Source organism: Heterodontus francisci, chromosome 29 (genome assembly GCF_036365525.1).
Source record: "Heterodontus francisci isolate sHetFra1 chromosome 29, sHetFra1.hap1, whole genome shotgun sequence".
Taxonomy (NCBI): domain Eukaryota; kingdom Metazoa; phylum Chordata; class Chondrichthyes; order Heterodontiformes; family Heterodontidae; genus Heterodontus; species Heterodontus francisci.
This window is the reverse complement of record NC_090399.1, coordinates 48801801-48827539: the sequence shown is the minus strand read 5'-3', so window position 1 is coordinate 48827539 and position 25739 is coordinate 48801801. Positions and strand designations below refer to the sequence as shown.

General features: G+C 42.6%; 1 protein-coding gene across 1 annotated transcript; it reads left to right on the top strand.

Moving 5' to 3' along the window:
- Positions 1–24064, top strand: LOC137345826 (probable G-protein coupled receptor 139). The gene is made up of 3 exons (XM_068009076.1): positions 1–70; positions 4125–5025; positions 23896–24064. Exons 1-3 carry the CDS (start codon positions 1–3, stop codon positions 24062–24064), a joined length of 1140 nt encoding a protein of 379 aa, XP_067865177.1.
- The last annotated feature ends 1675 nt before the right edge of the window (positions 24065–25739 follow it).

Genomic DNA, 25739 nt, shown 5'->3' with positions numbered 1-25739 from the left:
ATGGTTCAGCCAGTAATCATACAGATAGAAAACATTTACTATCCGACTCTTGCAATAATTGGCGTTCCTGGTAAGTCGCCTATAATCAGTTAATACTCATCGAGAAAAGGGCTGCATTATGTCACAGTTCCTTTATTTGGTGTAACAATATTATTCTTTGCTTTGATGTGTTTGCTTTGCTGACAATAATTACTGGCATCAAAGTCATAATACAAATTGCCCCTACTTTCTGTTATATTGCTAATGTAACAACCTGAGAGGAAGCACACTTTATTCAGATTGTTTAATTTCAATGATTTAGTGGAGTTGTCTTACGCATGGTAGAAACTCTTGTAGTTTCGTTTCTCAGTAAGTACTGATATCGGCTCGAGTTGGCAGGCCAGCAAATCTTAAATGGATTTTCAGATTTTGCTCAAGAAAAGTCAAAAGAAATGTTCTGTTATATGCTGTGAAACCAGGAGGAGAACTGCTCCGCCTCTGCCCACAACAAAATGCTATCATTCACTGATGTTCAAATCTAACCAGCTTCAAGATCAGCAACAGGGCTTATTGACTCTCTACAATTCCAAAGAAGGAGGTGCTCCTGGTGTACACCTATTGCATTCAGCTGGCCAATAATACCGAAAATGGATCCTCATTGGCTGAAGTTTGTCTCATTAACAATGCAAAACAAGCTCAGAGCGAATAGCCAGCTCATTTTACACTCAGGCTGATGTTTCCTTTCCAATGTGGGCTATGTGAAGGGAAATCGGGCGATTTGTAAAGCAAGTTACCTATTTGCTCCGAGATCCTTTCCTTCTGCTGCCAAAGACCAATTTCATCCCTCCATAGCATGTGTTGTGTGAACGCATCATTTTTGGTGCGAGAATTGTATTTTCCGTTGCATTTATACCATTATTATAAACTATGCTGTAGATTTCGATATCCAGTACCCGGACACTTTCAACCACTTTGTTGGACTACATACAGGTGTGAGGTAAGTTAATGTGCAATTAATTTGATAAAATGCGCTGCTATTTTGCGATCAGCAATTTAGCCCACTGCTCCGGACTAATTTCACATTCATGATCAATATTATTTTCCCAGTTTGGATGGCAGAAATGTATTTTTATCACTGCTAATGACTGTGGAAAACTTATAGCAGCAGTGGTCATTTTTTTAGGTTTACAAGACAAGATCACTGAACTCGGTAAATCTTTGCTTTGTATGCAATGCAAAGCGGTTAATTCTGTTATTATGGGATATGTTCTGTTGTTTTAAGTTAGACGCGGTTACTGTTGTGAGGCTGCAAAGCAAATTGAGGCAAATAATAGTAACACTAAAGCACGACCATCCGCTGCTGCATTCTTAGAATTCTAAATCCAAGTGATGATTTCTCCGGTAATGCTGCTAAAAACTTTACTCTTTACATCTGGGTATTCCACATCGCCTGGGCCAAGTACAAAACGCTAAATGCTTCCAGGAGGCCGTTGCTTCCCGAAAAAAAAGCTAATTGTCTTCCATTATTTTAAGTGCAAGAATGTCGGGCGGATTCTGTTAAAATCTGCAACCATAGCTGCTAGATTTTCATTTCTACATTTAGAGGCAGAACGGCACTATTATGCCTGCCTATCCCTCCCGGCTGATGGTCAGCAGAATTGATTTCAATAGAACTGAATATTAAGAGAGGCTTATACCAAGAAGTGCATGTGATACCTCATGTTAAGAGGTACTTCCCAAAGCAAATTTCGACACCAGAGGGTCAGCAATGATTAATGTCCAGACACTAAAAATTACGAACTCCCCAAAGCATTGTTTCCGTCATCGAAATCGAGCGAATGCATTACTTTCAAAGAAGTTCTCCTGCTCTTATGTCCTACCACAACTTCGATAGAAATATCCTGATAATTTGGGAGAAACGGTGTAAAAGGTTGAAGTGACCAGAGGAGATCGGGGGATCACTCCACAATAACTTTATCCAATATAGTTGCTGAAAAAACTAGATCACAGCCGTAGCAGTCATGTTTACCTTCAATAATGGAATGAATTCCGGCCAGGCTTTACAATGAGCAGCTTGCTCTCTTCACGTTATTGTACACGAGCTGCAGATGGAAACTGACGGCTTTGTTATTAGTCATTTCGGATTTTGAACCATCTGTTTGTAGATTTTAAAATGGTTTTCATGAATTAGAAGGAAACAAAAATCCAGTGTCATACATAAATGTCAAAAAAAGAAATTGGTAATTTTGACAAACATAATTATATACGTTGTCCCTATGCTCAAAGGAATTTTCAACTCTGTGTTAAAATTCCAATTCAACAGTTCACATAATAACAATGGCGTGTAAGAACATAGGAAATAGGAGCTGAATTTGGCCATTCGGCCCTCAAGCCTGCTCGCCATTAAATAAGATCACGACTGATCTGATTGTAGCTTTAATTTAACATTCCTGCCTGGCTCCAACAACCCAGAGACTCCCTTGTCGATCAAAAATCGATTTAACTCAGTCTTGAATATATTCGATGACCCAGCCACCATTGCTCTCCAGCATAGAGAATTATAAAGATTATTGACACGTTGAGTGAAGATAACCAACATCCCCTCCATTTTACAATTGGGGCACCTTATTTTGAAACTGTGACCCCTCGGTCTAGATAGGCCTCACGAGGGGAAATATAACATCTTTCCAGTCAAGATCCCTTAGACCTGAACCTTTAACTGTGTTTCTTTCACCACAGGTCTCCTGAGAATTTATAATGCATTCTGTTTTCGATTTAGATTTCCGGAAGCCACAGTATTGTATTTTTATTATACACTCAGAATTGTACATGTTTCAATAAGGTCGACTATCACTCTTCTAAATTCCAATGAGTATAGGTACAGCCTCAAATCTCACATTTTCACTCTTGACAGATACTTGGACCTGAGATGAAAGGTTTTTTTCCCCCATTATTCACCTCAGGTTTGACACCAAAGAACTGATCACACAAATGTGTGATAAAAATGTTGCTTTGATTAAAATACAGAACTTGAAAACCAGCTGGGAAATAACCTGAGAAATTATTTATTGAGGGATACTTATGTAGCCACAGGTATCTAGGGGTGGAGATTATTGAACAATATACCATGGATTACCTTATGGACATCCATCCTGCAATGCAACTGGTCAAAAAACTTGGAAATAAAGTGAGCGGATAAAGGGAGCCCTTTCTTTGCTCAGCCTCTGCCTCATATTAATGGTTATTGCATGTTATTGATAACCTAAATTTCAAATGAGTTTTTAAGTGTCTGCATCTGAGGTATACAAACGTCCCTTTTTCTAATAATAACAAATATCACCAAAATGGCCTCGACTCACATTGAGATCCCACGTAACTCTCATCATTTTACAATCTAATTGCTGTAAATAACTCATGTGGTGCATAGCTAGGGCGCCATGCAAAATTAAATGTTTGCCATTATGCTGTGTACATGAAAGGAAGTGACACTGGGACAGCTTTCTTAGCTAGTCATTTGCTGAGGAAACGCATGGAAAGAACACCAGATGAGATCTCCACCTGCTTCCATAAGCGAAAACTGTATAATACTGCGGTCAGATTTGGGTTATGCAACTGAAAGTTACATTTCATGGCAATTTTGGATACTTGAAATGAGGAGATAGTGGGATTCATTTTCAACCTGACGATCGGCTTGAAGCTGGTGATGGAGTTCGGCCACATGAGATAATCTGCATCTGAAATATGGTTTTACACTGGGAAATTTCGTTGAAAAATTGCACCACAATGCAAATGTGTGAACCGGGCAAAGCAAAATTGTCACACGTCTTGCACCATGCTGGTCATTACATGTTGATGTGACTGGAGGCAAAAATAAAGTTTTGTTCAGGTGGAAAACGAAAACTCCTACCCTGTATTTTATGGCGGCATTTGTTTCTTTTTTTCCTTTTTTGAAGTACTGCAGACAACGTTAGCAACCTGTATTACATAAAGAAATCTATCCTTTTTTTCAGAATTACTAACTCTATCCGCTTGAATGGCAGGTTTGGGCAACAAGATGGAAAGCATAAAACTTTATGAAAATAACTGTTGACCTATCATCCTCTAAGAGTAAGAAGAATTAATAATTGTATTTCGTCTTTTTGCAGCTAACTTGGTGACAATCATCATTCTCTCCCGTGGAAATTGTGGCCTCTCGAAATGCATCACCTGTTACCTGGTGGCCATGGCAGTGGGTGATCTAATGGTCCTGATATTTGAAGTAATTCTGTATGAGGTCAAAGATGCTTATTTTCCATATTCATTCCTGAATTATACACCTGTTTGTAGTCTGAATCTGGCCCTGCTGTTTGTTTCGATTGATTGGTCTGTCTGGCTAACTGTGGCTTTCACCTTTGATCGATTTGTCGCTATTTGTTACCAAACATTTCGAGCAAAATATTGCACCGAGAAAACTGCAATTGTGGTAATAACAGTGGTGTGTTTCTTAAGCATATTAGAAAATGTTCCAATCTATTTTATATACGAACCTCGAGAAATAATTGACAATGTGCCATGGTCCTGCTATGTAAAATCAAGCTTCTATACCTTGCCCATATGGGTCGCATTTTTCTTGTTCGAAACCATTTTAACCCCATTTGCACCATTTGTGTTGATCGTGCTGTTCAATACCCTAACTATCAGGCATATTGTGCTGGCCAATAGAGTAAGGAGTGGACTCCGAGGAAACAACAAAGTTGTGAAACACACTGATCCAGAAATGGAGAACCGAAGGAAATCTATAATTTTACTTCTTGTTATTTCTGGTAGTTTTATATTGTTATGGGCTGTATTTTTAATATATATGATATATGTCCAATTTACAGATATTCAACTTTTAGAAGCAAGTTACAACGACTCCTTCACTATTGCAGAACAATGCGGCTACATGCTTAGGTGTTTGAGCTCCTGTACAAACACGTTTATTTATGCAGTATCCCAGAGCAAATTCAGAAAGGAATTGAAGATGATCATTAAGCATCCCATTGTTCTCATTAATAATTTAATCAAGTAAGTTAACTGGCTTCACAGAACAAAAATGCAAGCATATCCATCGGCAGTGAATGGAAGTTGTTCCATTGGCATGAATATGTTGGAATCTACAAAGAAAAGGAGCCTTGCCACCTGGTTCTCCATATTACATAGAAGTACATAGAACTGTAATGAACACACAGCACGGGAATAGGTTATAGGAACAACTAGTCCACCCAGTGTTTATATTGTTGATAGAGTACTGACTGAGATCAAAGATGCTTGGGGTGTCACCAACTTTTTCAGAAAATGTAAGACAATAATAACAACTTACATTTCTATAATGTCTCCAAAGTAGGTAAAGGTGCTTCATGGGAAAATGATCAAACAAAAAGGGGTACCAAGGCATAAAACTAAATATTGGAGTAGATCACCAAAAGCTTGTTAAAAAAAAACTTTAGATTTCAATACGTTTTACATGAGAAGGGAGATGTAATGAGGCAGAGAGGTCTCTTGAGGGAATTTCCATGTTCAGGGAGTTAGTATCTGAAGGCACAGCTGCAAATGGTGAGCGACTAAATTCTGGAACGCTCAAGAGACCAGAATCGAATGTGTGCAGATTATCTTGGTGGGTTATGCAGCTGGAACAGATTACAGAAATGGAGGGGCGAGACGATGTTTGGATTTGAAAGCAATATTGAGAATTTTTAAATCGAGGCATTGCTTAAAAAGGGAGGGGGGTGGAGGGTGACAAACGACATCAGATGAGAGCAAGCACATAACATTTTTCACATCTGAAACTTAATTAATGATGCTGACGGATTAGTTGTTAGAAACTGTTCTAATCCAAAGCAGGTTTGCCTAACCTACCCTGCAATCCATTCTCCTGTCAATAACACTTACATCTTAATGTTGAAATCGCCTTCTATTATCTTCAATGGATTATTTTTCGTGAATTATCCCACGGGCATCTGATTCATTTAGTGCTAAGGTCCTGCCTGAACTGATGGCTTGTTCCCAATTTGAGAATTCAAAAGCTGTTATATTAAATTGCCAATGTTCACCATAGAGAATAATTTGTTAATAATAAACGTCTTCCACACATTCACGGCTTGTGGCAGTCGAATTAAAATTTTTTCATGTCTATTTTTTTTCCAAAGAAGCGCCAGCCTTCTTCAGGTTTTGCCATAACATCTTGAATAAACTATATGGCTGGAGGAGTAATGCAACAAATATACCATGGTAGTAATGTGAGATTTTTCTTCATCTACTTGTTCAAATTCGTCTTGAATGTTGACATTATTACCTCCTCAACCAGTAATCCTGCAACTGAGTTCCACAGTTTGGCGACCTTCTTTGTAACGAACTTCTGGTGCCCTTCATTCTAATTATCCTTCATGTTATTATTTCAAAGTGATCGGCCATATCTTACCTCAGGGGACCATTTCATATGAAGCTGAGTATCTACCCTATGTTCTATCCAATGAGCTACTGCCATGACATAGGCCCCGTCGCCTCTTGCTTTGTACCCACTCTCTTGCATTTATAACATCGAATGACTCTTGACGTGGTTTTGTGATCTGCTGATTAGCACCATCTTGAAAGATTTGGTGCCAGCTGATCACCTCATTCAATGAAATTCCAATCATTCAACTTACGGGCTTCTGGCAATATTCTTCTTCTTTGACTCTCTGGTAATGGTGAACACATCAGTTGATCTGCTTGCTTTGTGTCAGTTAAGAGTCACCACTGCAGTTTTGCCTAGCTATTACTTGTTCTTACTTGTGTCTTCTCAGGTTCACAGTTTATACACCAATTTTGGGTTTGAATATAGAGATTACGTGAATCATGCACGAGATTTATCTGTTTATGACCGATGATGAGAAGAGCGAAAAATAACGTTGGCAGTTGAATTCACGGGATAAATCTAATTGTAAAATTTAAGCGAAGGGTAAATTGTACATTGAAGCAGCAAAACAGCAACACAGCACAGTGGTGCAGTGGTTAGCACCACAGCTCCAGCGATTTGGGTTCGATTCTGGGCACTGTCTGTGTGGAGTTTGCAAGTTTTTGCCGGGTTCTCCAGTTTCCTCCCACAGCCAAAGACTTGCAGGTTGATCGGTAAATTGCCTCGAGTGTAGGTAGGTGGTAGGGAGTATGGGATTACTGCAGGGTTAGTATAAGTGGGTGGCTGTTGGTTGGCACAGTCTCGGTGGGTCGAAGGGCCTGTTTCAGTGCTGTATCTCTAAATAAAATTTAAAAAACAATGCCGTGTAATGTACTTTAACAAACACAGCTGCTGATCCATATTCGGGTAATGTAGCAACTTAAGGAGAATTCACACTTTTACACTGACCTGCAGCCTAAATTGACCTTTCATACCTAACATGACTGGTGGTTCCCAAACTGACCCTATCACTCCTAAACTGACCCATAACTCCAAACTAATCCAATACTAAATGCCCCATCACAAAACACTTAACCATCACCACCAAACTGACAAAAACATGCAGATTACCCAAACTGATCCTTGAAGCCAAATTGACCCCCAAGGCGCAATTTACCCATCATCCTTAAATTTGCACTTTACTGTAAAATGTCCACCCACCATGAAACTGATCTATCATCTCCAAACAAACCCATCAACCATAAACTGACCTATCACTACAAAACTGATGTAAGATCCTAATTATGATGTGTCATCACAAATTGGCGCCAACCCACAAACATATGCTTTATTCTGAAGCTATCATATCACTGAAAACGAGTCCATTACCTCAAACTGCCCTATCATCGCTAACTGACCTATCACCCCAACTTACGCCCTGCTTTCAAACTGATCTATCACATCCAAAGTTATGCATTACTGCGAACGTCACCTATTACCCCAAGCTGACCCATCACTGCAATGTGACCTATCATCCCAAAACTGGCACATCATTCCCAAACTGGCGCATCACTCCTGAGTGGTGAACCACCGCACAACTATCCCATCACTAATAATGACCCATCAGCCCGGAAATTGCACTCAAACACAAAATAAACCATGGTCTCAAACTGCTCCATCACTTCCAAACAGATAAGTCACCTCCAAACTGAGCCTTCATCTTAACTGTCCCATCATTCTTAAAATAAACTATCATCTCCAAAATGACCAATCACTGCAAAGTTCGCCAATTACCAAGACAGTGCCTATTACCTCAAACTGAACCTTTATTCAAAGTTGACCAAACACTCTAACTTGGGGCTTTACTCCAAACTGTACAATTACCCCGAAATAGGCTCATCACTCACAAACCAATCCATCAATTCATAACTGAAGCTTCATGGGAACTGATACACCACAATAAACTAACCTTTCATCATGAATCTGAGAGTTCATACCCAAATTAACCAACCAACATCAAGTGCTCCATTACCCCACACTGACCGATCTAGCATGAACTCTCCATCACTGAAAACTGACCCATTACTCCAAATTGACGCATTTGAAGAAAGTGACCATTATTCCAAACTGATCATCACTAAAAATCTAATCCATCACTCCCAAACTGACGGAAAATCACCAAACATAAACATCAAACGCAAAATTAGCCCTCACCCAAAATTGGAGCATTCCTCCAAAATGTCCAACCACCTTGAAACTGAAGCATTAATGCACCGTGGCTCATTATCCAAAAACTGATTTACTATCGATAAATGACCACTAATAACCCCAAACCCACATCACATTCTAAACTTCCCCATCACGTCGATCTGATCTATCACCCTAAACTGACCCATCAGTCAAAAATTGATCTGTGCACTAAACTGGCCTATCATCGCCAATCTGATGTGTCTCCCTGAAGCTGAACCCTCACACCTAAGTACATGGCATTCCAACTCAAAAATCACAGCAAAACTTGTCGAGTACACCAAACGGAACCATTAATCAGACTTGGCCCATCAACCTACAATTATTTCTCACCCCCAAAGTGGCGAATTACTTCAAACTGATGCATCATTCCTAAACGTATTCATCAGTTCCAAATTGACTGTCAAACTCAAACTGACTCTGCACTCCCAAACGGAAACATCACCACCTAAATGATTGTCATTCATAAACTGACCAATCTCCCCAAACTAGCCCGTTTCCGGAAACTGAGCCTTCACTCCGAATTTGGCAGGTCGTCCCACCTGACTGGTCAGACACAAAATTTGACATTGCACCCAAACTCCTCATCATACACAGACTGACCATCCACATAAAAGCTGACCTACCTGCACCCAATTGAGTCCTCACCCCCAAGTACCTATAACTGTCAAATGCCCTAATACCCCAAAAGTGGCCTATCACAGCAAACCGACTCTCACTACTAAACTGAGCTACCACCCAAACCTGCCCCCTCAATGCTCAAACGGCCGACATTCCAAAATGACCCATCACTCCCAACTTACTGTACCCATTCCGAACTGATCGTTGAGTCCCATACTGACACATCATACAAACGTACTCCTCATTCTAAAATGACCCTTCCCTCCACACTGACCCTAACCCCCAAAATGACCGTTACTCACAAACTGATCCTTCACTAAACATAACCAAACCTTGCAAACTGACCACTCACTTCAAGCAGAACCTGAGCCTGGCTAACTCCTCACCCCAAACTGACTCATCACCTCCAAACTAACCTACCACCCAAAGTTGAATCTCCAACCCAAACTAACTCATCACCTCCTAAATAAACAATCATCCAAACTGACTCATTACTTCAACTTGACCAATATCCCTAAACTTACCCAACACCCCCGAACCAGGCCTTCATCCCAATCGATTTATCAACTTCAATAAGAAACATCACCCCAAAATTTAACTTCACCCTAAAGTGACCACATAATCGAAGCCTGGCCCCTCAGTCATAACTAACCTTTCAGCCCCAACCAAAACATCACTGCAGAACAGGTTATTACTGCAATGTTAGGGCAGAACGTCAAACCTACCGTGCACTCCCAAACGGACCCCTTATCATCAAACAGAGCTCTCCACTCAAACTGACTGATCATGGGAAAGAAAATGTGCGTTACCTCAAATTAAATTAACATCTCCAAAGCAATCCTCGTTCCCAAAATGTCCAATCACACCCAAACTAACCAATCAGACGAAAATTAAACAACTCTGCCCGCCCAAAATGATCACGTACTGCCAAACTTACCCGTACAAGAGTACTGGAGTCTGAACCAATTTCGTTCCTAAGTTCCAAAATCGCCCAAAGTAATATTTGCATTGACGAAAGTGGTTATATTTTAGTCAGCACAAGCAAGAATTGGCATACGTTAATAACAGAGTATTATTATAAGGACTCTACAGTTACATTGCCGGTGTTGTTTTAGGTAGAAGTGCAACCACAAAGTGACAAGACCCATGGCTGTGCCCCAGGCTGCATTACCTATCCGTGTGACATGCAGGGTCAATCTTCCACTCGTCCTTTTGTGTGTGCTTACCTGCAGGATGGTCCCAATCCCTAGATCGAATACTTGTACGCCATTAGTACGTTGGAATCTCGTTTAATTGTCTCTTTAGACAGCCATGCCATGGACACTCTTGTAACCCAGTCATTGACTTGCTATGATTTAACATGTCCAATTATAAACGATGCTACATACTCAACAGCCAGCCCAGTCCAAGTCAGTGACGGAGGATCCCTGTCTCCAACTATTTTGTCCTGTTCTCGGAACCTTATCAGCTTGCTTAAATTCCAATAACGTTCCCTGCGTTAAAGAAAAACATGGAGGTGTCTTTGGCAACTGTCTATCTTGTTTGGGATTCAAGGCAATGTTGATTTATAGGATTTTTTTCTGGTTCTCTGGAATTGTACCAATTTGATTCTCTCTCTCTCTCTCTCTCTCCCCCCCCACACACACACACACATAAACAGAGGCTCGCGGTTTAGCAGAACTGACATAACTGCTGAAATGTGTCTTTTAATCTTTGGTCATGGAACGCGAATTGCCTGAGATCTCCTCCATTTTTCTATCAACTGCTACGAACCTGGACATAACACAACCGATTTAAAATAGTTGCATAAAAACTTTTAATGCAAAAAATGACGACCAATCACCGCGCAGTTGGCAGCACTCTCGCTGCGAAAGTGCTGTTTTCCAGATGAAATGTTAAACTGAAGCCCCATATGCCTGCTTGGGTTGATGCAAAAAATCCAATGGTAGTATTCTAAAGAAAAGCAGGGGAGTTATCGCTTATATCTTGACAAAGTTAATCGTCAATTGACACTGCACAGTCAGATTAACTTGTTATTATCACATTCCTGTTTGGGGTAGTTCAGGGAGAAGTTGTTGAGATTCGGAGATCACTATTTGAAAGGGTGGGAGAATCATAAACCCTAACTGCATTTAAAAAGAAAATCTTCCAGAGCTTTAACCTTCAGGGCTACCGATCAAGAAATGGAAAGCCACTTTAGGCTGGATTGTTCTTTTTCAGCACGATGGGTTGAATGGCCTAATTCAGAGGCGAAACAACTTCTGGACTATTAATGTGTGCACTGAAGCACGACAAACCAGAGGTTGCGATGGGTCAAACTCTCCGGCTCTGAAGGCTTCCCAGAATTTGTGGATGACCTGCAGATTAAAACGGGAAATATAGCAGTAGAGAGATTTAGGTTAATTGCCCACTAACAACAAAATTTTAGGGCTGGTATGTCGGGTGATTATGAACCTGTTGTCATGTTTCAAACAACCAATGAGGTCACTGGCACCAGAAGGGAAATTTGAAAAAGGCTGCCTGACATAGGCCGATGTTTCAGCTCTCCTCATACTTAATTTATCAAACGTTGCAAATGTTCAAATATATTTAACAAGATTGAATTGACTTTTTTACTGTTCAATTAAATTTTAAGACGATTTGCCTGAATGCTTTAAATGTTCTACTCTAAATGAATTTTAACAAGATTTATTGTTAAATGTTTCAATGTATAACACTTTTTGGCATAATTTAGCTGATATTTTGAGTTTTTCATTGTATATCTTTTTAATTATTTATCTTCCATTTCAAATGCTTTAAAGTGAATAAGTTTAGTATGATTTATCAGTTTTATAACGCACAACTCTTTTTAAAATGATTCACATGATTTTAAAATATTTTGTTATGCATATATTTTCAAATTGTTTGAATGAACTTTTACGCATTTAAGTTCAATGCTTTTAGCATGATTTACCACAATTTTTAAAAATTTATATGACTTCTGGTATGATTTATCAGACCTTTTAAATGTTTCAATATATATCCATTTATAAAGTAATTTATTTAACTTTTAAAATATTTTAATGCATTTTGCCTTTTACGATGTTGTATCTGACTACTGAAAAAATCATTTTTATTTATTAAAGTGGTCTGCTCAAATGTATTTACACTATTCAAAATATGTATAAAATTATGATTTTTCCAAATTATTCTAATCAAATTAATCAGATTTTATATTTCGCTCCAATGACTTGCTTAACATGACAGAGAGGGCATTGGTTTGCTCTTGACAGATTCCAGTCACTGCATCTCATGATTTGTCATTTTTTCCCGCGCTGCAGATAGCAGCATAGCCACCTCAAGGCCCACACCATGATGCAATCCTTCCCCCTGAGAGCTATGATTCCCGCCCCACCATTATGTTAGGTAAGTTCCTAAATTACCTTGAAGTCAGCAGCCAAGCGACGGCCCTCTCCAATGACCTGAAACTAATTTAGGAATTTACCTAAGAAGATGAAACAGGGTCACTGTCACCGCACTGGAAAGAGATGATGCACCCAAGTTTCAAGATGGCTCCTGGGCTGGAAGCTCCCAAGGAAGCTCCCTTGCTGTTCAACTCTATCCATGGCCATCTGCTCCCATCCCTAACGTTTTCTCCCCCAATCTGCCCTCTTAAACTGTTTAAATTCCCCTGGCTCTTTAAATCAGTTCATTTTAGCCCTATCTAAAAGTTAACAGTTAGTTTAGTCTATGTTACCTGGGCCCACTGCCCTCCCCCAGCCACACCTGCTCTTTGTTTTCTCAATGAAATTGATCCGGATGAAACTGACGAGAACAGCTGCCGATACTTTAATCTCCGATCCTGCTGTCTTCACAGTCCAGAGTGTCTGCAGCCACGGCATGCGGTAAGTCCATTGAGGTGAAGAAGGAGCTGCGGGACCCGAGAGAAGTCCTGTGAAAAGGTGCCCCGAACACCCAAAACATCCACGAACGGCCCCCCCGGCCGCTACTTCAAAGCGCCCGCGGGAGATGGCTTGGAGAGCATCTGCAGCGCACTGTCGGCAATGCTGCATGCCTTTATTTAAACCACTGCAAAAAAAAAAAACCCTTAGCAAATGTAATCACCTCTAAGTCTGCCAAATGATGCTTCACCTCCCGAAGGACGTGGATGAGCTTTCCGGACGTCGATGGTGGGCACTGAGGAAATGGCTTATTACCTGCACCAGATTCCACCGCCCCCCCCCACCCCCGTCCCCTTCCCTGCTCCACCCTCTCAGCTCACCCCCTCACAACCCCGTCCCAGCCCGCCCCCCCCTCGCACCATCTTCACCCCGCACCCCCTTCCCCTGCACCCACCCCCTCCCTCTACCCCTCCCCCTTGCATCCCCTCCTCCCACCGGCACCATCCTACACCTGTGTAGGGGCCCCAACAACCCCACTGCCTTGTGGGCGTCTCGGGAGAGACCAAGGCTAAGGGAGTAAACCCTAACAGATAATCCGGAGCGGAACCCCGTAGGCGGTCATGTGTCACCTTTGGCATGTTTCCGGCAGTTCCTGCAGCCATACTGGTGCCAAACGTCGTGTCCTGCACTCCTTTGGACCCCACCAGAAAGGCCGAGAGGGGGGCTTTGACGACTGGGCAACTCTCAACCTCCATAAATTTGACCAGGCATGCGCCATGGAGAGGTCACTCCATAGTTGCCTCACAGCGACTGAAACAACACGGAAGGCAGCAGTTACGGGTTATAAGTCCAGATAAATTGGCGTAGAAACTGGGCGCCACGGGTTGCCTTTGTCGGTGGGAGAGGTCATTGCACCTCACTGGACAGCTACCGCCCGCCTCAAACCGGGCAGCCCCCGGTCAATAAGGTTCTGTCCCGCCACAGTCTGCCTGCTTCAATGGGTGCTTGGAGCTCAGGGTCATTGCCCGAAAGGTGGACTGATACACTGCACCAAACAACATGAAAAAAGGAAAGAAGGTACCAGCCCTTCGCTTTGCAAGCTGGAACGTCAGAACTATGTGTCCTGGCCTGTCGGAAGACCTTACACAAATCAACGATTCTCGGAAGACCGCCATCATTAACAACGAGCTCAGTAGACTCAATGTGGACATTGCAGCACTTCAGGAGACTCGCCTCCCCGCGAGTGGCTCTCTAGCAGAGCAAGACTACACCTTCTTCTGGCAGGGCAGGGATCCTGAAGAACCAAGACAGCATGGAGTGGGCTTCGCCATCAGAAACTCCTTGCTCAGCATGATAGAGCCTCCCTCAAATGGCTCGGAACGCATACTGTCCATCCGACTGCTCACCACCTCTGGTCCAGTACACCTACTCAGCATCTATGCTCCAACACTCTGTTCCGCACCTGAAGCTAAAGACCAGTTCTATGAACAACTCCATAACATCATTAGCAGCATCCCCAACACCGAACACCTATTCCTGCTGGGGGACTTTAATGCCAGGGTTGGGGCCGACCATGACTCATGGCCCTCCTGCCTTGGGCGCTATGGCGTTGGAAGGATGAATGAGAACGGGCAGAGACTGCTTGCGTTGTGTACCTATCATAACCTCTGCATCACCAACTCGTTCTTTCACACTAAACCCTGTCACCAGGTTTCATGGAGGCACCCAAGATCACGTCGTTGGCACCAGCTAGACCTCATTGTCACAAGGCGAGCCGCCTTAAACAGTGTTCAAATCACACGCAGCTTCCACAGTGCGGACTGCGACACCGACCACTCCCTGGTGTGCAGCAAGGTTAGACTCAGACCAAAGAAGTTGCATCATTCCAAGCAGAAGGGCCACCCGCGCATCAACACGAGCAGAATTTCTCACCCACAGCTGTTACAAAAATTTCTAAATTCACTTGTAACAGCCCTTCAAAACACTCCCACAGGGGATGCTGAGACCAAGTGGGCCCACATCAGAGACGCCATCTATGAGTCAGCTTTGACCACCTACGGCAAAAGTGCGAAGAGAAATGCAGACTGGTTTCAATCTCATAATGAAGAGCTGGAACCTGTCATAGCCGCTAAGCGCATTGCACTTTTGAACTACAAGAAAGCCCCCAGCGATTTAACATCCGCAGCACTTAAAGCAGCCAGAAGTACTGCACAAAGAACAGCTAGGCGTTGCGCAAACGACTACTGGCAACACCTATGCAGTCATATTCAGCTGGCCTCAGACACCGGAAACATCAGAGGAATGTATGATGGCATGAAGAGAGCTCTTGGGCCAACCATCAAGAAGATCACCCCCCTCAAATCTAAATCGGGGGACATAATCACTGACCAACGCAAACAGATGGACCGCTGGGTTGAGCACTACCTAGAACTGTACTCCAGGGAGAATGCTGTCACTGAGACTGCCCTCAATGCAGCCCAGCCTCTACCAGTCATGGATGAGCTGGACATACAGCCAACCAAATCGGAACTCAGTGATGCCATTGATTCCCTAGCCAGCGGAAAAGCCCCTGGGAAGGACAGCATTACCCCTGAAATAATCAAGAGTGCCAAGCCTGCTATACTCTCAGCACTACATGAACTGCTATGCCTGTGCTGGGACGAGGGAGCAGTACCCCAGGACATGCGCGATGCCAACATCATCACCCTCTATAAAAACAAAGGTGACCGCGGTGACTGCAACAACTACCGTGGAATCTCCCTGCTCAGCATGGTGGGGAAAGTCTTTGCTCGAGTCGCTCTGAACAGGCTCCAGAAGCTGGCCGAGTCCGTCTACCCTGAGGCACAGTGTGGCTTTCGTGCAGAGAGATTGACTATTGACATGCTGTTCTCCCTTCGTCAGATACAGGAGAAATGCAGTGAACAACAGATGCCCCTCTACATTGCTTTCATTGATCTCACCAAAGCCTTTGACCTCGTCAGCAGACGTGGTCTCTTCAGACTACTAGAAAAGATCGGATGTCCACCAAAGCTACTAAGTATCATCACCTCATTCCATGACAATATGAAAGGCACAATTCAACATGGTGGCTCCTCATCAGAGCCCTTTCCTATCCTGAGTGGTGTGAAACAGGGCTTGTTTCTCGCACCCACACTTTTTGGGATTTTCTTCTCCCTGCTGCTTTCACATGCGTTCAAATCCTCTGAAGAAGGAATTTTCCTCCACACAAGATCAGGGGGCAGGTTGTTCAACCTTGCCCGTCTAAGAGCGAAGTCCAAAGTACGGAAAGTCCTCATCAGAGAACTCCTCTTTGCTGACGATGCTGCTTTAACATCTCACACTGAAGAATGCCTGCAGAGTCTCATCGACAGGTTTGCGTCTGCCTGCAATGAATTTGGCCTAACCATCAGCCTCAAGAAAACGAACATCATGGGGCAGGATGTCAGAAATGCTCCATCCATCAATATTGGCGACCACGCTCTGGAAGTGGTTCAAGAGTTCACCTACCTAGGCTCAACTATCACCAGTAACCTGTCTCTAGATGCAGAAATCAACAAGCGCATGGGTAAGGCTTCCACTGCTATGTCCAGACTGGCCAAGAGAGTGTGGGAAAATGGCGCACTGACACGGAACACAAAAGTCCGAGTGTATCAGGCCTGTGTCCTCAGTACCTTGCTCTACGGCAGCGAGGCCTGGACAACGTATGCCAGCCAAGAGCGACGTCTCAATTCATTCCATCTTCGCTGCCTTCGGAGAATACTTGGCATCAGGTGGCAGGACTATATCTCCAACACAGAAGTCCTTGAAGCGGCCAACACCCCCAGCTTATACACACTACTGAGTCAGCGGCGCTTGAGATGGCTTGGCCATGTGAGCCGCATGGAAGATGGCAGGATCCCCAAAGACACATTGTACAGCGAGCTCGCCACTGGTATCAGACCCACCGGCCGTCCATGTCTCCGTTATAAAGACATCTGCAAACGCGACATGAAATCGTGTGACATTGATCACAAGTCGTGGGAGTCAGTTGCCAGCATTCGCCAGAGCTGGCGGGCAGCCATAAAGACAGGGCTAAATTGTGGCGAGTCGAAGAGACTTAGTAGTTGGCAGGAAAAAAGACAGAGGCGCAAGGGGAGAGCCAACTGTGCAACAGCCCCAACAAACAAATTTCTCTGCAGCACCTGTGGAAGAGCCTGTCACTCCAGAATTGGCCTTTATAGCCACTCCAGGCGCTGCTTCACAAACCACTGACCACCTCCAGGCGCGTATCCATTGTCTCTCGAGATAAGGAGGCCCAAAGAAGACCCAAGAGTAAAAATACAGAATCTATTTAATTAGAATTACTGAACAGTTGAGGAACTATTATACTGCTGCATCTATCGTATCGGCCACCAAATAGTGGTGAGAAGGTGTAGAAGTATTTTTGCCGAAAAGTTGCAGAAAGATGCAAAACTAATGTGGGACAATTTAGAAATATAAACTAGATTAAAATAGACTGGTTCGGTGACCTTGCAAAAGGCAAAGAGCGAGAGCAATTCCAAAATGTAAATAGTTATAATGTCTTCATCACTCTGTTTCTGGCCTAACAAGGAAGGAAGTAGTGCTAGTAGTGTGGAAAATTGCCCTGGTGTGGCCTGTCCACAAAAAAAAAGGACTTTTCCAACCCGGCTAATTACCACCCTATCAGTCTACTCTCCATCATCGGTAAAGTGATGGAAGGGGTCGTCGACATCAAGTACACCAGCTCACCGACGCTCAGCTTGGGTTCCACCAGGGCCACTCACCACCTAACCAAATTAGAGCCTTGGTCCAAACATGGATAAAAGAAATGAAATCCAGAAGTGATGTGAGAATGACTGCCCCTGAAAAATTTAGGTATATTTGACCGAGTATGGCATCAAGGAGCCCTAGCAGTTAATGAAATCAAGAGAAAACTCTCCATCCGTTTAAGTCATACCTAGCACAAAGGAAGATGGCAATCGTTATTTGAGGTCAATCATCTTAGTCCCATGACATAATTGCAGGAGTTCCTCGGGGCCGTGTCCTCGGCCCAATATCTTCAGCTGCTTCATCAATGAGCTTCCCTCTAACATAAGGTAAGAGGTGGGGAGGTTCGCTGACGATTGCACAATATTCAACACCATTCGTGACTGCCCAGATACGGAAGCAACCCGTGTCGAGATGCAGCAAGTCCTGGGCAGTATCCAGGCTTGTGCTTGATAGGTGGCAAGTAACATCCACGTCACAAAAGTGCCAGTTGATGACCTTCTGAAAGAAGAGAATATCAAACCATCGCCCTTGATATTCAATAGCTGAGTCCTCTACTATCAATATCCTAGGAGTTACCATTGACCAGGAACGCATTTGAAACAGCCACAGCCTCTGGCTACAAAAGCAGATCAGAGGCTATGAATTATGCAGCAAGTAACTCACCTTCTGCCTCTGTAATGCCTGTCTACTGTAAACAAGGCACAGATCAGGCGTGTGATGGAATATTCTCCACTTGCCTGGATGGGTGCAGCTCCAACAACGCTCATGAAGATCGATACCATCGGGGACAAAGCACTCCACTTGATTGGCATCCCATCCAGCACCTTCAACATTCACCACCGATGCAGAGTGGCAGAGAGTGTACCATCTGCAAGATGCATCTCAGCAACTCACCAAGGCTCATTTGACATCACCTTCCACACCCGTGACCTCTACCACCTAGAAGGACAAGGGCACATACACATGGAAACACCACCTGCATGTTCCCCTCCAAGCCACACATCATACTGACTTGGAACTATATTGTGTTCCTTCACTGTCACTCGGTCAAAATCCTGGAACTCCCTTTCGAGTACCACTGCTGTGTATCTGCATCTCAATGACTGCAGCGTTTCCTGAATGCAGCTCGCCACCACCTTATCAAGGGCAATTAGAGATAGTCAATAAATGCTGGCTTAGCCCACATTCCATGACTGAATAATAATAATAATAATAATAATATCTAACTCTGGTGAGTTAAGAGAGGCAAACGAAGTATGTCTGAAGAGCATTTGAAAAAAACTATAATCATAATATCATTACGTTTAGAGTACCTAGGAAATGGACAAGGAAAAATTAAATATGAGATATTCAAGCGGAGGATGGTTAATTTATGTACCATTGCAAAGAATCTTGCCCATTTGGATTCAAATAAAAGATAGATAGGGAAAAGAGTAATTAGCAATGGGAGGCCTTAAAAAGATGAGAGATCCTGGGTACTAACTTGATATATTTGATAAAACATAGAGCTCCGTGAATAGCAACAAATAGTATGATTAATCTGAATCAGAAAAAAAAACTGATGCTAAATATCAGCTCCATAAATCAGTTGATGACAAATAAGAGGACATGGGAGAACTGAAAAAACAAAGAAGAGGAATAAAGACATTGTTTGGTTATAAAGGAAACAAAAGTGTATTGTATAAACATACAAATAAGAAAAGAGTAAGCAAATGAAGGGTTGAAGCGATTAGGGACCAAATATTAGTTCTTCTTTTGGAGGTAGAAGGCATAGCTGAGAACTGTGATTACTTAAAACGTTCTAAACTGAAGAAGGGGATGATTCCCGGTAAAGGAAGAGATGGTAGATAAATTGGTTAAAATCACAGAATCAAAGAATAATACCGTGCAGAAGAGGCCCTTTGGCTCATCGAGTCTGCACTGATGCATTAAAAAACCTGACCTGTCTACCTAATCCCATTTGCCTGCATTTGGCCCATAAAAAAGAAAAAAAGATGAAAATGAGTTACTTGCATTTTGGCAGCATTCAAAGTGGAAATGGCAGTGCATTCTCGGTTACTTAAGAAGTAAGGGAAGCCATTGAAGCGGCTTTGGCCGAAAACTTGGATGAGGGAGTGGTGCCTGCCGACAAGTAGGTTATCCTTGGTCAAAAAGGAGAGAGGGTTAAACCTGGCAATTAGGGTTGTGGGGAAAATTCAGAGGCAGTAATTTTGGACAATATTGATTGGATTTTTTTTATGTAGTCAATAAAAGCCAGCAGTGAGTTGATAAAGGCAAATCGTTTTTGGCTATCTTGCATATTTATTTTCATTTATTTTATTTAGAGATACAGCACTGAAACAGGCCCACCGAGTCTGTGCCGACCAAGAACCACCCATTTATACTAATCGCATATTCCCTATCACCTCCTTACACTGGGGGCAATTTAAATATCACCTGTAAGTCTTTGGATGTGGGAGGAAACCGGAGCACCCGGCGAAAACCCACGCAGACACAGGGAGAACTTGCAAACTCCGCACAGGCAGTACCCAGAATCAAACCCGGGTCCCTCGAGCTGCGGTGCTAACCACTGCACCACTGTGCCGCCCGATGCATGGCATGAATTCAAACTTTGCATGTGTCAAAGTTGGAAATGCCGAAAATAGTAAGGAAGGCCGTCTCAGATTCCAGAGGGATAGTAACAGACAACTGAAACGGTCTGACACGTCACAGGTGAAAATTTAACGTAGAGAAATGTGAAGTGTTTCTTTCTGGTGTAAAAAGTGAGGATTATCACCATGAATCAAATGATACAATTTTATGGTGATGCCAGAATACAGAGACAGTAGTGTATGCACGTAAGTCTTTGAAGGTGGAAAAAAACAAGTTGAGAATTCTGGTTAAAAAAACAGCCTTCTTGAATGTTTGGCTTTATAAGCAGAGGCATAGAGTACAGAAACACAGAAACTATGTTAAAGCTAAGTTCAAAAAAGAACTGGTTGGACCACAGCGAGAGTAATGTGTCCAATTCGAGGCACCACACATTAGGAACGACGGCAAGGCATTAGATAGGGAGTATAGTTGATTTGCTAGAATACAACAGAGGGTGCAGGACTTCAGTATATTGGACGGCTAAAATAATTTAAGAACAGAGATGGATAAGGTGAGCTTTAACAGAGGTGTTCACATTCCAAGGGCTATTCTCGGAGTAATTAAAAAGAAACTGTTGCATTGACAGACGACTGGGTGACCAGAGGACATAACGTCACAGTATTTGGCAAAAGGACCAGAGGTGAGATGAAGAGATTTTTACTTTACACAACGTGTTGTTATGATCTAGAATGCAATGCCAGAAAGGTTGCTGGAAGCAGATTCAGTAATAATGTTCCTAAAATAAGTAGACGAAAAATTCAAGGAGATAGGACAAGAGATAATGGAGCATAGAATAGAACTAACTCTTTCAAAGAGCTGATGCAAGCATGGTGGGAAAAATAACCCCCTTTCCGCGTTGGGTATCTCTATGATACTATGGTGGGAAATAGAACAAAGAACAAAGAACAAAAATAATTTCAGCACAGGAACAGGCCCTTCGGCCCTCCAAGCCTGCGCCGATCCAGATCCTCTCTCTAAACATGTCGCCTATTTTCTAAGGTTCTGTATCTCTTTTCTTCCTGCCTATTCATGTATCTGTCTAGATACATCTTAAAAGACTCCATCGTGCCCGCATCTACCACCTCCGCTGGCAATGCGTTCCAGGTGCCCACCACCCTCTGCGTAAAGAACTTTCCACGCATATCCCCCCTAAACTTTTCCCCTTTCACTTTGAACTCGTGTCCTCTAGTAATTGACACCCCCACTCTGGAAAAAAGTCTCTTGCTATCCACCCTGTCTATACCTCTCATGATTTTGTACACCTCAATCAGGTCCCCACTCAACCTCCGTCTTTCTAATGAAAATAATCCTAATCTGCTCAACCTCTCTTCATAGCTAGCGCCCTCCATACCAGGCAACATCCTGGTGAACCTCCTCTGCACCCTCTCCAAAGCATCCACATCCTTTTGATAATGTGGCGACCAGAACTGTACGCAGTATTCCAAATGTGGCCGAACCAAAGTCCTATACAACTGTAACATGACCTGCCAACTCTTGTACTCAATGCCCCGTCCGATGAAGGAAAGCATGCCGTATGCCTTCTTGACCACTCTATTTACCTGCGTTGCCACCTTCAGGGAACAGTGGACCTGAACACCCAAATCTCTCTGGACATCAATTTTCCCCAGGACTTTTCCATTTACTGTATAGTTCACTCTTGAATTGGATCTTCCAAAATGCATCACCTCGCATTTGCCCTGATTGAACTCCATCTGCCATTTCTCTGCCCAACTCTCCAATCTATCTATATTCTGCTGTATTCTCTGACAGTCCCCTTCACTATCTGCTACTCCACCAATCTTAGTGTCGTCTGCAAATTTGCTAATCAGTCCACCTATACTTTCCTCCAAATCATTAATGTATATCACAAACAACAGTGGTCCCAGCACGGATCCCTGTGGAACACCACTGGTCACACGTCTCCATTTGGAGAAACTCCCTTCTACTGCTACTCTCTGTCTCCTGTTGCCCAGCCAGTTCTTTATCCATCTAGCTAGTACACCTTGGACCCCAAGCGCCTTCACTTTCTCCATCAGCCTGCCATGGGGAACCTTATCAAACGCCTTACTGAAGTCCATGTATATGACATCGACAGCCCTTCCCTCATCAATTAACTCAAAGTGTGCTCCCTCGTCCTGTTCTTGCTTCATCAACCCAAAAATGCCTACAGATAAATGAGCAAGAGCGATGTTGATTAGTGTTATTGAACAAGTCTTACCTCTTTGGATTCATTCTTCTGCCTCCTGAAAATGCGCTGTCAGAAAATGCATGGGATGGGTAGGTCAATTCTGGGCTTCAACGATGAGCTAGATGTAAAGATTTGAAGAAATCAAAGGTGGAAATTCCTCAGGTTTGATGTCACACAATATATTTCAAAAACAACCACAAAAAATAATAGTGTAGTCCAGGAGTGCAAAGGGGCCATAGCTCAGGAGAATTCTGATTGGAAGTGTTGTGGGTAATCGCTACATTGGGTTTTCTTATTACAAACATAAAGATACATACGAATTAGGAGCAGAAGTAGGCCATTCGGCCCCTTGAGCCTACTCCGCCATTCAATATGATCATGGCTGATCTGTTTGTGTCTCAAATTGCACTCTCCAATGTATCCCAGATAACCTTTGATTCCCTTGCCTAAAAAGAATCTATCTACCTCCGCCTTAAAATAATTCAATGATCCCGCTTCCACCACCTTTTGAGGCAGAAGATTACTTGATGAAAACCATCTTAAATCCTATGATTGATTTTACATGTCTTGAATTTTATTGTGAGCTCTATTTCTATATCGAACAATTTTACTCCTTCTTGTGAGACACCCTGTACAAAAGCGGGTGAGTGGTAACCTGGTGGGGAATTGAGGCTTGGGCCCTCGTTGATCAAATGGAACAAAAAGAGTAAACCTCAGCAAAAGTCTAGCACGGTATGCAAAATGATAGGCTATCGCATGTGAAGGAGAATAGCAAACTGCTCAGAGACCCATATATTCATTGAGGTAAGACAAAATAGACAGGTACCAAGGCCATTATGTTTTTCTTCTTGCATTAGCCAAGATTGCCAATGGAATGTTATCGAGCTGATAGAAGTCTGAGGGTGGGGAGCCATAGATATGGAGAATTTAATCTAACTTGGGCAGGCAGATGTATAAATGAGTTCTGATGAAGTGTCACTGACCTGAAACGTTAACTCTGTTTCTCTCTCCACAGATGCTGCTCGACCTGCTGAGTATTTACAGCTTTTCTTATTTTTATTGTATTATAAATGACTTGGTTTGTGATTGGGCATTCAAAACGATAGTTAGGTTATGGTTGGGTTGTATCGGTTTCCACAGACATTTATGTTTTAAGAAAGTCTAAGAACGAATTCCCTGAGCAGAAAAAAAAGACTTCCGGCCGAGGAGATTTGGAGCCATTCTGAAGATGAGCCCCGGAAGACAGGTCGGCCAAGAGCCAACGCTCGTTTATGTGCAGCATTGAATGGTGTGACTGCGGCCCAGCCGTTTGACGTTATCACGTGGAGGTCACGCTTCTACCCCAGGGCATAATGGCAATGCTGTTGCGTTTTGAGACTACTGCTCAGAAGTTAGCATGTGTCAGATCCTGTATATATTGCATAAAATATAACCACTGTCACCAATAAGTGCTATCACTACAAATCTTTTTTGAATAGAGAATAAGGGACTAAAGGATTACTTGACCTTTATATCTCGAATTCCTGCAAACTAGTGAGCCAGCCAGGAGTGATAAGATACTTCATATTTATATAAAAACAAAGTGTAAGTGGGATCCTTGGCCATGTTATTCAGAGGCGAACATTATTCACGGTAGGGTCTTTGACCTTCCAGTTGTGACTAAGTATAGCTGGTTGTATTTGTTTCTGCAAGGGACAAGGAGTTTGTGAAAACGTTTACCAGTGATGTAGCTTAAATTCTGTTGAGTCTATAATGGAACTCATATAAAAAAGCAATCGAGTGGATCCGTGGTCAAGTTACCATGGGCGAGCTTAAATGGCTAAAAGGCGGCGTCTATTAAATTGACACGCAAGTGTGCATACAACGCAGAGACTTGAGTGAGGAAAATATCCCTGAAAGGAGCCAGCAGCTACATGATTTTTTCCCCTAACTTCTGTGCATAAGTTAGAAATGTATGTGTTCTTGGGTCAGCTGAGGCAGTGTGAAACTGTAGTCTCAACTGAAGCAGATCGGAGACAGACCGTGGCAATGCAGCTGGTGTGACAATATCAATGAGCTGCTGGGACGACTGTTCAAAATATAAAGGAAAAGAAACTTAAAGATATAACCATCACTGAAGCTGACAGCCAGCTTCCACTCTGAGTAAGATTCACATGAAAACTACTTAGTGAAATCAAACTTAAAAGACGTTCAGTTTGTATGAAAGTCTGGGTCAATTTGTAGAAATTTCCTGACTATGAATGCTTAAGAGACTATAGCATTTCCTTTATTTGAAAGCACGAGCTTGAAAATAAAATGCCTGTGTGCAGGCCGCTGGCAGACACTATTTTCTGCAGATCCTAAAGTTTTTAAATTATTTGTCGTCATGTCTTTAATGTTGGAAGCATAATTTCGTTAGTTCTCCTTTCTATGCATGTATGCACGAATCTATTTTTTTTGTGAAGAACTTGAGTCATAATTTGATTTTGATCCAGTTGAACACTGAATTTTCCATAGGCTCAGAAGCTGGAAATATCACAAAAATTAGCACTAAAAGTTCATTACCAATTAATTGGGTATTTTATTTTAGCTATTTTTCAATAAAGTATGAACGTGCATATAAGACAAGCCATTTAATAGTTGTCTCTTGGGAGATATTTGCATTCTTCCTTATGAACTATTAAAGAAAGCCATATTTCATAATTTTACCCACAGATAAGACATTGAGACCATGCAGACAAAGATAAGCAACAATCTAAGACAGATACCACACCTTGATATTTTGATAAGGTTACCTGAAAGTCCAAGAATGACTTGTATTGGATGGCAAGTGGGGACTAATTTTGGGATACAAGTGTAAGTAAGTATGTAAATATGATTTGTTACATGCGAAGCAGTTAACATTCAGAAATGCATGGTGATTTTTCGCTGAAGAACGGGTCTCAGACATACTCAGTTACTTGACATGAACACCCATGACACGGTTAACTTGACTAGTAGAGTGAGACGATGCTTTAAATCATGAAGGCATTGAAAGATACTCCACAGA